Source organism: Tenrec ecaudatus, chromosome 5, assembly GCF_050624435.1.
Source record: "Tenrec ecaudatus isolate mTenEca1 chromosome 5, mTenEca1.hap1, whole genome shotgun sequence".
In the NCBI taxonomy this organism is placed as follows: Eukaryota; Metazoa; Chordata; class Mammalia; order Afrosoricida; family Tenrecidae; genus Tenrec; species Tenrec ecaudatus.
The window spans coordinates 14,596,417-14,612,917 of record NC_134534.1 but is presented as its reverse complement, the minus strand read 5'-3'; the positions used below and the strand labels follow the sequence as shown (position 1 = coordinate 14,612,917).

The 16,501-nt window shown below is 51.9% G+C and overlaps 1 protein-coding gene across 2 annotated transcripts in view; it reads left to right on the top strand.

Annotated features, from left to right (window-relative positions):
- Positions 1 to 16,501, top strand: part of NSMCE2 (NSE2 SUMO ligase component of SMC5/6 complex) — a 274,588-nt gene that overhangs the window by 257,702 nt on the left and 385 nt on the right. For both annotated transcript variants that reach the window (XM_075549276.1, XM_075549277.1), the window contains 2 exons: positions 9,170 to 9,270; positions 9,690 to 9,796. In XM_075549276.1, the coding sequence (XP_075405391.1) occupies positions 9,170 to 9,270; positions 9,690 to 9,796 (208 nt within the window). The remainder of the gene's footprint in view (positions 1 to 9,169; positions 9,271 to 9,689; positions 9,797 to 16,501) is intronic.

The following is a 16,501-nucleotide window of genomic DNA, read 5'->3' as shown; positions in this document are numbered from 1 at the left end:
GACAAGGCCCACTTTACAACCGATTCCCCCAACAACAAATGTGGCTTCAATTCTGCTGAACTGGCGTGAACCAGCTGCCCTTCCGTGAGGATCACTTTACTCCCCACCCCCAACCCCACGGAGAACCCCTAGGCTACTATTGTGTTGTGTATAAACTCCTCCATGGAGGCTTCACAACATTTGCAGAAAAAGAGGAATTGAACAAGAATGGAACTTTCCCACGCGCTTTTTGAAGCCTCTCCGTGTGTTACTTTGCCCATCACCCCAGCTGTAAGTCCCTCATTCTGTCTCTCCGCCCAGACCTGCCCTCTTCCCTCTTTGTAGCCACACCCCACATTTGGCACAGAGCAGGTGTTCAGTAGATGATACAAGTTGAATGGAGTTGCCTTGAATACACAGTGCTTGTCCTCGGGTAGATTTCAATGTACGTGGAATAAAAGATCCAACCCCACGAAATAAGTGGATACGGAGCCAATTTAAGCTGAGTCAATTCCATATAGTCAATAGTATGGTTTCAAGGGGGCTTGACTGCAGAAATTGGATTGGATAGGTGAACATAGGATAGAGGATAGGATAGGATAGGATAGGATAGGATAGGATAGGATAGGATAGGGATGGCTTTCCCAAGTCAATAGAATCTGAGATGAGGGCAGATTATTCTTATGAAGAAGAAGAGAAGGAAAAACATTGATTGGAATATTGACCTGAGGTGGCCGTTCTTGAGATGCCACCTGCCCAGGGCATTTATCAAGGTTGCCTTGGAAGATGGAGGTGGAGAGGTTCTTCTCATTGACACAGGTCAACCATCAGCTGCTGGTAGAGAGCAGCCCCTCTCCATCCTGTGGGTTTCTTCTTTCAGTATTCTGCACATGCATAGTCCGCAGAAGACCATGCTGCAGTGCACCTATCTGTCGTCCGTGGCTGAACGCCCTGAAAGTAAGGATTGTTCTGACCAATGCCAAGCATAGTGCTTGGCACGTCGTAGTAGCCCAAGTGACAGTGACAGTAACCGTTTCTGTTGCTGCGTTTTCTCAGGGCCAACAAGTCAATTTCTGCTCACAGCAACCTGTGTACAGCACAGCTGTGTATTTCACACCCCCTGCCATTGGGTCCTTTCCATTGGGTCCTTTCCCCTGCCATTGGGTCCTTTCCGATACGACAGGGTGGGGTTTCCAAGACTGTACCTCTTGACAGGAGTAGAAAGCCCCCTCTTTCTTCCTAGGAGCAGCTGGTTGTTTCAGACTGCTGACCTTCCAGTTAGCAGCCCAACATGCGTAACCCACTACACCATCAGGACTCCTAGAACATGTATAGAGCTCTACACATGTATATAATTGAATATATATTAGTATATTATATGGTATATTATATGGTAACACTCAGTGGATCCTTTTATGTCCTAGCCATTGTTCTCACTGTTTTGATGTATTAGTTCAATCTGTGTTGAGTCTTCTTGTTGTTGTTGTTGTTGTTGAAGATCAGCATGTTGAATTGTGCCAACCTGCGAATGTCGTAACATCTAGGTAATCTTTAATTCTGTAGGCCCTCTCTGGGCATAATATACAGTGTCTTAATTTGGCTGCTCACGTACTTCAGAGGCTTAGCCAGCTCCAGGCAGCTAATGAATACTAGGGTTCAGCCCCCTCCAGATGCGAAATGGTAACTAGGCCTAATCGAATAGCTGGCACCAGGGCAGACCACGAGGAAGAAACTGAGAAACAAAACTGGATAGCCGACAGCCCCAAGAGTGGACACCAAGGCTAGCTCGTCCATAGCGCGTCATTCCCAGCCCGTCCTACAGGGATGGAGCCTGTGGATGTCCTTCTTTTATTTGCTTAGGGTCTAAGATGTACCTGAACCTACAGGTAGGATCGCCAGTCATCCCAGCTGCAAGTCACTGGGCAGAAGAAGTCCGCACTTGGCATTGGCACCTTTGCACACATGATAGCCGTAGAGCTCTAACCCTAAAGTCAGTGTCCTTTTGCACATGAGGGTGACGCTGACATTTGTCCTGCACCAGTTCAGCCTCCGGTATGCCATCCTAGCATAGAGCAAGGCACACCATCCGGGCAGTCCACAGCCAACACGGTACAGGTAGCAAACACATATATGTAAAGTGCTTTCTTCATATACTGTTAAATATCCAGAAAAACATTCTGTCTTCTTTGAAAGAGCACATCGCCCTCAACTTTTCTTCCTGGCTGGCATAAAACTATCCAGCTGGGAGCCAAATTTAAGATGCCTGAAGACAGACAAGTGACTAATACACAGACTGTGTGTGGCCAAGGACCAAATGGCTTCTCTGACCACGAGCTCATGTCTAGAGCCTCCCTTGTGATTATTCATGGCCGCCTGTAATTGTAAAACTTAGACTTACTTCCTGCCTTTGATGTGCTATCGGAGGATAAGGCTGCCCTCCAAGCTAGGGGGAGGTTCTCTCTGTTATCTGCCTCAAACCTATAAAGCCACCGTTGTGTGAGGGGCGTGGGTGTGTTGCCGCATCTGTTAAACGTGGTAAGTATACCTCGTGAAAAACGTGCCTGCTCCGGCCTTGTTGGATGAGGCGTGCTACAAATCAAAAGCCTATTGAACACCTACCACGAGCTCTGTGCTGAGCCCTGTCGTAGCGGCCAGGCAATGTGCGCGAGCAGGACAGCCGAGGCCCTATGGAGGGGAGGCGAGAAGGAGAGAAACAAAGAAATGGCATTTCTGGATGTGTGCTAAGCAGAGAGATGCAAGAATCATGTGATGAGAGAATGCCTGGTGTCATTAGCTTGGGACATTAGGGGAAAGATGACATTTTCAAATGATAAGATGGAGAAGGGCAAGCAAAGATTGGGGGGAGGATAAAGGCCCAAAGATAAGGAGCTTGGCATGTTCCAAAAACAGAAAGGGGGAGGGGAAAAGCCAGTGTGACTCAGTTGTGGTGGGTGAGAGAGACTGCTCAGAGGTTGGCGGGCACAAGCTGGCAGAGGACTATGTAGGCCACTGTAGGAAGCATGTGTGGGAGGGACATGCCCTTGTCGCAGCAGGGGTGCCAGGCGGGAGGCTACTTCAGGGGCCTGGAAAGGAGGCTCCAGCGGTCTGGACTGAGATACAGTGGAGAAGCAGAGAAGGGAGGGATCTGGAACAGGGCTTAGGCCTAGTCAGCAGAACCTTCTGATGGATTGGACGTGAGGAATGGTGGCCAGAGGATAGCCAGGAGTTGGGCTTGAGCAACCAACGAGCTGCTGACTCCATGGAGTAAGACCAAGGCATTGCTCTGCAGCTCTTCCCCAACAGCCGGCAGCGGACTGACCATGAGATCCGCTCTCGGCACCCAGGCAGTAGCCGCACCCCCCCCCCAGCATGTCCCTTGGCTTTTGAAAATGCTTGGCTGTTCAGTTCTCCTTCAAGGGTTTTCCTTTCTCCTTCCTTCTCTTGGCATTCATTTTTCATCAGAAAAATGGTCCCATTTAGATTACTTACCTCATATCCCCGTATGTAACTCAGGGGACTGATTTGCTTCTGCCCGAGCTTGCCCCCCTCAGCCCAGCACAGAGCCCCGTGAGCCCTGCTGTCTGGTAGGAAGGGGACACTGGCGTTTATTTCTGCAGCATCCCTCCAGGAGTGTACATAGGAAATAGTATAATGGGTTTTCTCAATTTTGTCTTTACAATCAAGAAAATGTTTGTGGTGTCTTTCATAAAGAGTAAACAAATGTAATCTAATCACTTCATTCTTATAAGTTTGAGAATTGCTACATGTGCCTTCAACATATTAAGGGAGCTTACTTAGGCACGCCTCTGTTTACAAGGAGAATAACAATATATTCATTTTTCAAAATCAAGCAATATATTGCATAGGGCCAATTTGCTACAGAAGACGTCTTTAAAATGTTCGAGAGCTAAGTTGTTCCTTTGAGGACTCCAGTGCACCTGAGTCGAGCCATGGTCTTGCCCAGTCACCTCAGATGCATGTGAAAACTGAACAGTGAATAGAGGAAGAGTTGATGCCCACTGATGAAGTGAGCAGATAATATTGAAAGTTCCGTAGATTGCCAGAGGACAAATGACTATCTTAGAAGAAGTACAGCCGGAATACCTCTTACAAGCAAGGATGGTAAGACCACATCTCACGTCTTCAGACTTGTTCTTAAAGGGACCAGTCCCCCAAGAAGGACATCATGCTCAAGTAAAATAGAGGGTCAATGCCACAGAGGAAGAGCCTCAGGGGGCCAGATGGACACAATGGGCTCCAACATAGCAACAGCTGGCACTGGACTGGGCAGGGCTTCCTTCTGCTATGCAGAGTCTGGAAAAGACTCAGCGGGGTCTCACAACAATCACCACAATTTTTCATAGGCATTTTTGGAGGCTGGAATGAAATCGTACAAATGTTCGGTAAACTGGTGTTATTATTGTTAAAGAGCTAGTAATCTAGAGCCATGTATATTCCTTTCAAATGAAATATTTTTGATAGCAGAACCAATATACCCACTTTAATACTCATATTAGACAGGCGAAAAAAAATAGAGCCATCCACTTATTTACTAAATTACTAAATGCATCCGTGACCTTAGGTTTGACCCTACGATAGCTCCGGATCCCAGGCTCCTCACCCAGTTGAGACACTTGGCTTCAATACACTCAGGCTTCCAAGTTCTGTGTTCCCAGCTAGTGAAGTGGAGTTTGCTTTGGGTTTGGTTTGTCTCTGTCTTCCGTTTTCCAAGTTCATCAGAAAATGCCTTTGGGCTGTCCGCATCAGTGTGGCCAGGTGCCACCTTCCGCTAGCACTGCCCTCGCTTTCTTTAATAGAGAGGGCGGGTAACAAAACGGGCTCGCCATCGAGAGCCTCCCCCTGTGGACGCCAGCCCGGGGGCTATTACCCACGTGGGCACTCTCGCCTGGCCTCACCTTGGTCTCCCGTGATCGCTGACGCGGGGGCCACCTACCACCTTTGAGTCAGTTCCCCGTTCCACCTGCCCTCGTGCGTGCCACTGCACTGGCGCTGGGACTGCCTGCTTCCTCTACCTTTTTGAGATTCAAAAATAGAAAACATAAGCCAAGCCCACTCACTGTCTTCTACGTGGGCCAAACTCTGCTGGTTCACCTAACAGATTTCTCGGGTGAATTCCACAGCACAGTATGTACAGTCAGAAAGAATAATATTTTATAGTTTATCAAGGATTCATGAGGGAGGGGGAAAAAAAGAGCTGATACCCAAGTAGAAAGAGAATGCTTTGAAAAGGATGATGGTGACATGTGTACAAATGTGCCTGATACCATGGATGGATGCATTGTGATAAGAGCTGGAAGAGCCCCCAATAAAGTGATTTATTAAAATTTTAAAAAATTAAATGTACAGTCAGAAATCTGCCCTCCACCCCCTGGTTGTCTAGAGTAAACCTAGGAGGAATTTACAAAAAGATGCTCTTTATGGACAACTGTGAGGACTCAGTGAGGATGGGGGCCGGGATGGCCTTGACCAGAGAAGCTACCAGTAAGCTCCGGGGACCTCCCCAGGCCTCCCTACTCTGGCCTTCCTCCTCTCAGGGCCCAGTGTCCTGAGGCATGTGCTGTGCGGGTCAGGGAGTCCTTCACAGACAGAGCAGCTGACTCTTGCTTCACGCACACCAAGTCCCCAGGAGCCGGCCCGGGGGTCTGAGGTGGCCATTCTCCGAGAAGCCTCGCTGCCGGCTCCTCCTAGCAGACGCACTGACCCAGCGAGCGAACGTGGCCACTTCCCTGTTTAGTAGCTTGTCTAACTGAGAGGCTGACCAAAGGGGGCTGTGTGAATTTATATTTCTGTATAACTGGCGAATCATTTCTCAGCTGTTCTCTTGAGTACCTAAGCATTCTTATTCTGCTGGAAAAAATAAACCCAGCCTCCCTACAGGGAGCTTTCCAGGGAAATAGTTGTTGTTACCAAATGCATGGTTTGTGGACAGTGCAACCAACCTCATTGACATGGCATCGATGCCAGCTCAGAACTCTGGTGGTGTCGCGGGCTCCCTGCTGGCTGCGGGGAGGAAGATGAGGCTTTCCGCTCCAGAAGCCGGGCCAGTTCTGCGCGCTCTCAGGGTGGCCACTCAAAGAAGGGGACGCGGTGTGGCATTCTGTAGCCCTGCTGGCGTTCCATTGTCTCCTGGTTTTGTCATCAGTGATGCGCTTTCAAGATGGCAAATGTGACTCATAGACCCCTGGATGCCTGCTGTCCTGCTGGGGCAGACCAGGTTCTGGGGTCCTCTTTCTGGCCTTTGTCAAGAAATCAAGAGCTGGCGTTGGGGCATTTCCCTAAGAAAGCATAACACGTTGGCATGCAAATAGCATTACCTTTCAAAGGAAAAAGTGAGCCCACCACCCCCCCCCAAAAAAAAAAAGAAAGACGAGGGTAATTAGAGGCTGAACATCTGGGTTCCAGCCATTGCTTCACTGCATAACCTGGAACAAGATCTGTGGGGCCCTCAGCCCTCCCCATGTTCCCCCCACCGACGCCACCACCCCTGCCGTCCAGTTGATTCCGACTCAGAGCCACCCTATGGGGTGGAGCAGACCTGCCCTGTGGGCTTCCAAGATTGTACAGCTCCTGGTGGATTTGAACTGCCACCCACGCTGTTAGCAGTCCAACACTTAACCCCCTGTGCTACCAGCAGTCCTTTTCCTGCCCCCAGTTGCACATTTTCAGATAGAACTCCATCGGGCCAGGGAGGGACCCAAAGCTGTCTGTTCTGCAGAGCTGTAAAGTATGAAAAGTTGGGTGTACTAGACAAGCATTCCCCCCTCAAAGATTCCAAGCAATGTCTATATTACCATTCAGGAGCCTCGGTGGTGCTGTGGGTGAGGCACTGAGCTGCTAATGCAAAGCCCGCCGCTCCGCCTGAGGGAGGAAGATGAGGCGCTCTGGTCACATAAAGATTGACAGCCTTGGAAACACCAGATAGGGTCACGATGAGTCAGCAGCGACTCAGTGGCGGTGAGTTTTATGATGATGACTTTATGGGAGAAGCAAATAAGGGAGAGAAAGGCGGAAGGCAGAGTCACGCCATCACCACTTGCTTCTAGAAAGCCTTCGCTCTTTGATCTGGGTGCAAGATAGAATAGCTGTCCTTTGAAATGCTCACTCCCGTGCTCCTGTCCAGAAGGCAGACGGGCTTCTTCCTTCCTCTGGTGTGCTGGGGGGCAGGTGAGGTGGAACGAGCAGAGCAGGACCTTGACTCATCAGCTGTTCCCAGCGGTGGGCCAGGGACACCAAGGGATGGCTAAGCCAAAGTGGTTCCCTAAAAGGCCACGACTTCACTCACTTGTTCACAAACTCTTTTCACGAGTGTGTCTGCCAGAGGCTCTGCGGCACAGTGACAGCTCACAGATGGAATGCACACACAGACATCAAAATCCAATCGTCCCCCATGAGTCCCCACTGCAAGGACATCTGCAAATGCGTAAAACAGTGCCAGTCTCCTCGCTGTGGTGTATTCTGTTTTGTTTAGGGAAATCTGTTGTTGTTGTTGTTGTCGTCATTGTCGTTGAGGACCACCCAGTCAGTTCTGTACAGCAGAACGAAGCACCACCTTCTGCCATCCTCACAGTTGCTGTTCTAGTTGAGCCCATGGTTGCAGCCCTGTGTCGACCCATCGTGTCGAGGGTCTGCCTCTCCTCTGCTGCCCCTCCACTTTACCAAGCAGGATGTCCTTCTCCCTCCTGGGAACATGTCTAAAGTGCTCGAGACGAAGGCTCACCAGCTGCACTTCTCAGGAGCCTTCTGGCTGTACTTCTCCAAGACACACCTGTCACTCTGCCAGCAGCCCAAGGTGTATTCCAGGTTCTTGGCAATCACTGTAAGTCGAATACATCTGTCTTCCCTATTCGTTTGTCGAGCTTCATTCTTGCCTTGTGAGGCCACTGGGAACACCCTGGCTGGGGTCGGGCGGATGTTAGTCCTCAAGGCTGTGTCTCTGCTTGTTCACGTGTAAAGAAAGGTCTTTTGCAGCAGATTTGCCTATGCAATGGATCGTTTGATTTCTCGACGGCTATTTCCACAGATGACTTGATATTTGACTCCATGCTATTTATATAGAAAGTCTTCTGTAATAAAATAAACTTGCTTTTCATTTTGAAGTGTTATTTATATTAACATAATAGGTTTGTGGTTGTCCTTTTAAGGGAATTATTAAGTACATACTTTATAATTCCTTAATTTCCATTGCTAATGTGGACAAATACTGATACATAATTTGCTAATGTTAGATGTGGCCCAGTCTTTCCCAATTCCCAGCGACACCATGGGTCTAGCAGAAGGAAACCTGCCCAGTCCTACCGCACCCTCACGAGCATTACTGTGAGCCCATGTTGCCGCTGTTATGTCCACAGTGCTCCCCCACACCCCAGCCTGAGCGGTTCATCTTCCAGTACTCTGTCAGTGTTCCACTGCCGCTCATAAGGTATCAGAGACCACCGGGTCCTCCTGCCTGGTCTTAGTCTGGAAGCCCCATGAAACCATACACAATGGTTGGTCCTGCTGGCATGTGAAAGGCCAGTGCCACAGCTGCCAGCTGCGCAGCAACACAGAAGCCACCACCATAAGATATGCTGGGTCCTTAGTAGTATCTAAAAGAGTAAGAGGGTTCTAAAACCAGAAGGTCTAAGAACTCTTGGACCTAGACTACCTAACAGTCCTTACAGTCCCCGTGCTGAGCTCGCTAGCGTCTTCCTCTCCTCAGCTGTACAACAGAGCTAGCCAGGAGACTTAAAAGGGGCCACCTTGCCAGCCCAGGATCATACCACTGGAATGAGCGAGATGCCCAACGCCTCTCACTTTGGGCAAAGTCACGCATGCGTACTGGGCTTTAGGACGTCCCCGAGACCCAATTCTCGATAACTTTGAAATCCTTCTTTCATTCCCCTAAGCCTCAGCTTCCTTTTCAGAACTGGGGAGACCCATGTGTACCCCTCAGGTACCTTGGGCACGAGAAGAATCCATATCCCTCCACGTGCCCTCATAGGGCCCAGCAGCCAGAGCGGAGCTGCTCTAGGTCTCCTCCGTGTGCCGAGTGGCACACCTTTCTTCCGCCGAGCAGCTAGCGGTTCCACCCAGGGAAACCGGCCCTCTCCCTTCAGACTATTCCTTCCCGTCTTTGGGGTAACTTTGGATCAGAGGGGCTTAACGACTTTCCTTTCCCTTTTCCCTCTAGACGGCCTTCCAGCAGACAGAGAGGTGGATGGGACCGAAGGCGTTGACGAAGATATGATTGTCACCCAAAGCCAGACCAACTTCATCTGCCCTATCACACAGGTACCACTTCCTTCTCCTTCCTCGAGGCTGGGGGTGGGCAGCTCTGGGCGGGGGGGGGGGTGCCATGGAGTAGAAAGGAATCACTGCCTAGAAGCAAAAGCCTTCCCATGGGTTTTTGATTTGATCTCCGTTTGGAAGTAGGGAAGGCTGAGGAGTGTCCGTGGAAGATCCATGGGCTGGAAACAGCTTAGCCCACCAGGTACCCACAGGCCGAGGGATGTGGCCGGGGTGGCTTTCCCTGCATTTCCCCTGTGGTCGGTCCCCTGCCCTCTCAGGGGTCTCAAGCCATGCGAGTGGCAAGTGAAACCTGGAAAGCCTGGGGAGTAGGCTGGGGAATGCTCCAGAAAATAAGTGACTTGGGGAAATGACTGGAAGTTGATCATTATCATTCCTGAAACCTAATCTCTCCGTAATCACAGTTGGAAATGAAGAAGCCAGTGAAAAACAAAGTCTGCGGGCACGCCTATGAAGAGGAGGCCATTGTCCGCATGGTGGAGTCCAAGCACCGGAGGAAGAAGAAGGCCTGGTGAGGGGGGGATGGGCCTCCTGGGGGTGCCTGGAGGGGTGAGTTACTGCCAGAGGAAAGGGCACTCAGGCGTCTCCCCTAAGTCACATTCACCTCCTGAACGGCATAAACATGGAAATGGACTTTCTGTCAAAACAATATGAGGAAAGAATTAGTAATCTGTCCAGGAAGAAGCCAGCTGTTTGACCACGCTTTCTAAAACGAGAAAAAAGAAGTGGGCTGAGTCTCCATCACTAACTAGCAGGAGTCTTCATGAGTACATGCTACTGAGAAGTAGTCTGAGCAGGGATTTCGGGATCTTTCTTCATTTCCCCCCTCTTTCTGTGTAGGAGAGGGCTTCAATCGTTTATGGAACACTGGATTCAAAAGAGAAAGGGATTTTTCCCCACACCCACAAGACACAATATGTGTGATATAGATAGCAGTAAGTCCACAGGCTCAGACTCCACCACAACCACCAGGGTCTGGAGCAGCGGGGCTCAGCCTGGGGTCCTGACCCTTGGGGTCAAACGATCCTTTCACAGGGGTCGCCCGATTCATCACAGTAGCAAAATGACAGTGATGAAGTAGCAACGAAAACAATTTGATGGTTGGGGGTGGGGGTCACCACCGCATGAGGAACTGTGTGAAAGGAGCGCGGCGTGAGGAAGGTTGAGCACCGCTGGTCTGGAGGGTCACGATCTGTAAGGGAAAGGGTTCACACCTGTGAGGTGGTGGCTCTTAGGGGCCGTTAAGAATGCAGTGGTTCGTAGCGTCCCCGTGCACACCCGAGCCAAATCCTGCCCTGTCTGCACCATCCTCAAAGGCGGTGCTTCCTTGGAGCCCATTGCCACGGCCACAGTGCCAATCCATCCCTTCCTCGTTTTCATGGGCATAAGGTCTTCCCCTTTCTCACTGCTCCTCTACTTTACCCAGGATGATGCCTCTCTCCCTGGGCTGGTCCCATGTACGGGAGACCGAGCCCGGCCGTCTTTGCTTCCCAAGAGCGTTCTGGCTGAGCTCCTGCCAAGGCCGCGCAGTCCGTGGTCCACTCAGCGCTCCCTGCCAACACCGTAACGTTCACTACTTCAGGAACCTCCCCGCAGGTTAATTACACTCATGAAAAACCAATGAGAGGCGATTTCTCTACAACTGGATATGTTTGGGGAATTTTTCTTTTATACACACCCCAACCCACAGGGAGTTTAAAAAGTGCATGGAACATGGAATGAAAGACAATGAAAACTTTCCATGAACTTTTAGAGCCGTGTGTGTGTGTGTGTGTGTGTATTATGTGTATGTGTGTACATACACACATAAACAGGGGCTCAAAAATTCATGGAAAACTTTCATTGTTTTTTAGTTCCGTTTTCCATGTACTTTTTTAAGTCGTGTGTGTGTGTTACGCATTGTGCTGCTAATCTCACGTCAACAGTTTGAAACCACCAGTCACTCCAAGAGGGACAGATGGGGCTTTCTACTCCTGTAAAGAGTGACAGTATCGGGAACTCCCAAGGGCAGGTCTACCCTGGCCTGTAGGGTCGCCATGAGTCAGCACTGACTCAGTGGCAGTGAGTTTCAATTGGTTTGGTGTACACACATATGTCATAAGCAGAGTATGCGTACGCACACACACACAAATACAGAGTATGTTTCCTGTAAGCCACTGGTTCTCAACCTTCCTCACGCCACGACCCTTGAATACAGTTCCTCATGTTGTGGTGACCCCAACCATAAAATTATTTTCGTTACTACTTCATCACTGTCATTTTGCTGCTGTTATGAATCAGGTGACCCTAGTGAAAGGGCCATTCAACCCCCAAAGGGGTGGCAACCCACAGGTTGAGAACCACTGCCTGTCCTGTCACGCAAAGAATCCTGAGCTGGCTGAGCTGACTACCTGACTCGGTTTGCATGTCTTCATGCTCTTATCACAGATTTGTCACAGGAATGGAATTGCAGGTGTGACCAGTGTTCAGTATGCTCCTGATAACGGTCCCTTTGATGTGAAGTTTGCTTCTCCATCACCCACAAGTTGCTGGTCCAGACCCTGGGGCTGGAATTCCCACCACTCCTCATTGGAGTGTGGACCTAGTGATAGGCTGTTTGAGACCCTAGTATCTTGATGGTCATTAAGTATGTCGGCGGCAATATTTACTCTGGAAGAAGGACCTAATGGTTGCAGAACTGAGACTTTTGTCTGAGTACATTTGCACCTCCTTGGGGTTGAGAGGTTTCTCTTCGCTCGTGAGCATTCCATTGTAAGCCCATGCCAGGTGGTGGTGCTGACTCGTGGCTGTGATGCCACCTTCCCCTTGCTGCTGCTGCTGTTTGTTGTTAGGTGCCATTGAGTCAGTTCCGACCCACAGCGACCTTCTGCACAGCAGAAGGAAGTACTGCCTGGTCCTGCAGCATCCTCACAACTGTTCCTATGTGCGAGTCTATGGTTGCAGCCGCTGTGTCACTCCATCTTGTCAATTCCTCTTTTCCGCTGCCCCTCTGCCAGACCAAGCATGATGCCCTTCTCCACGACGGGTCTCTCCTGACAACATGTCCCTGACAGTGTATTATTCTTATTTTCTGAGCATCGAAGCCATCCCTTCTCTACTAGATTTTTTCTATTTTCATTCCCTTCTCATCGAAACTTAAACTTCTGGCTATAATGGCTAAGACAGGTTTTCCCAGAGTTCTGTTCTGCTGTGCCTCTTTCTTCCCGTGTCTGTTTTTCTAGAGTCAGGCTTGAAAGGGGGCCAGCCCTGAGCCCACACACGTTGCTCCCTGCATGTTCCAGGAAGGGGTGGAAGGAGAGCTACTCCCAGAACAGGCGTCCCAACTTGGTGTGTCTTCTCAGTGACTTGATGCGCCGACGTTCTAGGACACTTGGCCTTTTTCATCCGTGTGTGGCATTCGGGTACACTGGTGTCGACTTTTCATCTAAAGGAGTTTGGTTTTAGTTGGTTTTTTTAATACTGCTTCTCATGCTTCATTCCGTCTGGAACTCGGCTGGTTCCCTGAGCTGAATTAGAGGGACTCTTACCCTAATGGGAAAAAGATTTGGATGGTCAGAATCTCTACGAGGCCTGGTCACCTCTGACTCATAGTGGCCCTGGAAGACGGAGTAGCACCGCCCCGGAGGATTTCCACGGCTCTGCCTCCTGGTGAGAGCACACAGCTTCATCCCCCACGGAGCAGCTAGTGGGTTTGAACTACCCGCCTTATGGGTAACAGCCCAACGCTTAACCCACGGTACTACCAGGGCTCCTGTACAGTTCCCTCTAGGGGCCCCTGAGGGCCGTCTAGAGTCATGTGGATTTCATTGGTGTCCTCACCCATCCGTTGGTAATCCAGCTGTCTCACTGGTGGGTTTGAGGTTTGACTACGGCCTGGGTAAAGCATGCATGGTGCCCGGCAGGGCTGGTACGCTCCGACACCATCGTCGACATCACCGGTGTTCTGTAGATGAGGGAGAACCTGGCAGGGCTTTGGGGAAACCAGGAGACTCCACCTGGGCTTGAGGCGGTTGCTCCCTCTTGATAGTGCTGTGAGGGGAGGGCTACAAAGGTCAATTTGGATGTTTCCGCGGTGACTCGGTTGTAGAAATTCAGGTGCTTCTGCAGTAGGAAGCTGGGGTTGAGGGGTGTGGCTGTGGAGGCACAGGGGACCTAGGGATGAGTGCACCGTCTCTGTGTGTGGCTGGGAGACAGGTGGGACCTGTCGCCATTCAGGGAGGCTCACTTGGTCTGGCTCACGCTGAGCATGATGTCGTCCCAGCGAGACCGCCATCTGGGCGTAGCCAGCAGACACAGAAAGCGTGGGGTTTGAACTCTCGCCGGAGATGTGCAAGGTGAGGTGATCCCTGCAGAGCGGTCAACCCCACTCACCTGCCATCGCAGGCACAAGTATGGCAGACATTGCCCCGCCCCCATCCCCGCGCCCGCCCACTGACTCCGAGCTCAACCAGGCCCTCAGTCCCCCAAGGCCTGTGATGGGACCCCCAGAAGCAGCCTAATTACAGATTACAGAGGGGCCCCGGGAGGAAGCCCCAGCGAAGCCGGCTGAGACTCGGCAGCTTCTAGCTAGACGTGCGCGAGAATGGAGTGGAGTGGAGTGTGAGCACAGGGTGGGTGGGCAGGGTCTTGACCGCGAGGGCCATTCGGAGAGAGGTGCATTCAGGGCCTCTTCCAATGTGCCTCTTCAGAACTGCTCCCCCAGACACTCCTGAGTAAGCCCAAGCCGTGTCCCTTCCCATGATGCATGTTAGGGTGACTAGCTGTTCTGGATTCCCTTTGTTTAAAAATGCCTCTGACACATCTCATCTGAGAATCTCAGTCCTTCCTCCTGGATTGTCCCAGCGCTGTGTGTCAGACTGGAGCCGAGGACACAGTGTTACTGGGCACAGGGTGACTCTGACTGTGCCTGCTTGGGGTCCCAGAGGCCCCTGCTGCACTGGCTGGGATCCAGATGGAAGTGCTGGGACTCCAGCCCTCACTGACGCTGCCTCACAATGAGGGCCTGAGACAGAGCTCCGCACAAAGCTGTTTGCTGTCTTCCCAAGGAAGCTGCCCTGTGCTTTCCCCCAGCCAGCACACGCCCACGGTGGCAGCCTTGTCTGTCCCTGTGTGCTGAGGGGCAGCGTCTGCCTGCAATGAGCCCGTGGACTGACACCCATAACTGGAGCCTGCTCTGGAACATGAGCACCCCATCTCTGAGCCAGAGACAATCCTGGGGTTACCAGTTCCCAGCACACCATTGAGCCTCTGGGTGAAGACGGAGGTATACGAGCAGCAGCTCCCAGACTTTGGGGGTGGGGGGGTGGCACATCCCTAGCGAGGCTTAGACGACTGCCCAGCACCAACGCAGTTGCCTTGGGGACCTTAGGGTGGAGGCAAGAGGCGCTCTTGGGGTGTAGTTCCCGCCTCTCGCGGCCCTCACGTCCATGCAGGGTAGAACTGCCCCTGTGAGATTCTGAGACAGAGACTGTTTACAGGAGCAGAAAGCCCCGGCTTTCTCCTTCAGAGCTGTTGGTAGTTTGGAACTGAGGACATTGCGAGGTCCACAGCCCAACGCTGCAACCACGATGCCACCAGGCTCCATCCCTTGCTACCTAGCGAGTCCCATCACTTGAGACTCAGAGGGTGCTGGATAGGTCGCTCGTGCATTAGGTAGGGTGAGAGTCCATCCCACTCAGCTTCCCTGAGGTCTGTCCGTCAACCTTTCCAGAGCTTGTGGATTGGTCCTTGGGAATCCTTGGGACCCGGATTCGGGAGCTCTTAAGACTCAGAATCTTGCCCTTTTGAGCTGATGCCAATGTCACCCTGGTTCCCCAAAGCTCTGGGGCCCCCGAGATCTAGAGTGCCTGTGCCCAGCTTACCCAGCCGCAGCAGAACGCTCTGCCCTGCCCGTGGCCTGACCTCAAGACCCGGCTTCTTCCCCAGGGCCTGCAGGACTGAGTGCTGCCCGGAGTGGAGGTTGCCACACCTCACCTGCTCACCTGAGGGCTGTGGGGATTGGTGCGCCAACGTCTAACCAGAGCACTGTTTCCCCACAGGCCGGGATTCAGTGCCGTGCCATCGAGGCCCCTTCGCGTGTGTTCAGTGGGGAAACAGCCGCTTGTTTATTTGCCGTGTGCTGAGAAGCAGGGTCGTCCCCTGCCCCTCCATCAGCCTCACCTGCAGGAAGCCCTGGTGGTGGTGGAGGGTTGGTTCTTAGGTGCTATCAGGTCGGCCCCGAACCACAGTGACCTTGTACATCAGCAGGCCTTTCTTTTGAGGGGCTCAGACCAGCTCCTTCCTGGTCAGTGGTTGAGCCCATTGAACACCCAGGGGCTCCCAGCCTGGGCCACACACACCACCTAGTTTCTCCCTACCCCTCGGTCCTCGGATCAAGCATGGAAGAGCCACCATCTCTGTCCCCCCACTCCCACCACCACCCCCCACACACGCACATTAGAAAAGTCTCCCCCTGGACTCATTTCTTAGCTCTCCCCTTCTCTCCCCATGTCTTCCTAGCACCCTGAGCCAATGCCAGGTGCAGCCCGGATCCAGCTGGTCCCTCAGGACAGTTGGTGTGTCCCTAGCCCCTGGCTCAATTCAGGACTTGGCGAGCCAGTGAAGTAAGACATCCACCTTTTCACCCCCACTGACTGTGGCCCTGAATCACCCTTCGGGCCTGGCACAGAACTCACCTCACCTGGCTCAACCTTCAGTCCCACAGGCAGGTCCAGAGAGGTAGCACCCTCCCTTCCCTGAGCCTCAGACTGCAGACCCACAGGCAGCATTGGCCCGAGATAAAGCTGGCTCACAGGCAGGACAGGAGGCGGTGGGAAACAGGGAAATGGGGAGGAAGAGGGGACTGCAGCCAGTGTCGGGAGACAGAATGTACGTGAGTTGTCCAGTGGAAATCCATCAGTCTTTCAACTTTCACTCAAAGCACATTGAAAAAGAAACGTTTCAGGTGACTCATGGGAAGAGCTACCCCCGTACATGTCCATGACTGTGATGCTTTATGGGAGCAGAAAGCCTCATCTTTTTCCTGGGGGTCGACATGGTGTGGAATGCCCACCACATAAGCACGATGGATTAAGTGACTTCAAATGCATTTTTGACTTTTTGGGACCCCCAGGCGGCAACGTGGAACTGCCCCCCTGGCGCACCTGGGCTGTCGATTGTACGGGAGCAGGCCCCCGGGGCTTCTCCGCCAGGGAAGCTTCCATCTGAGGCTGAGCAC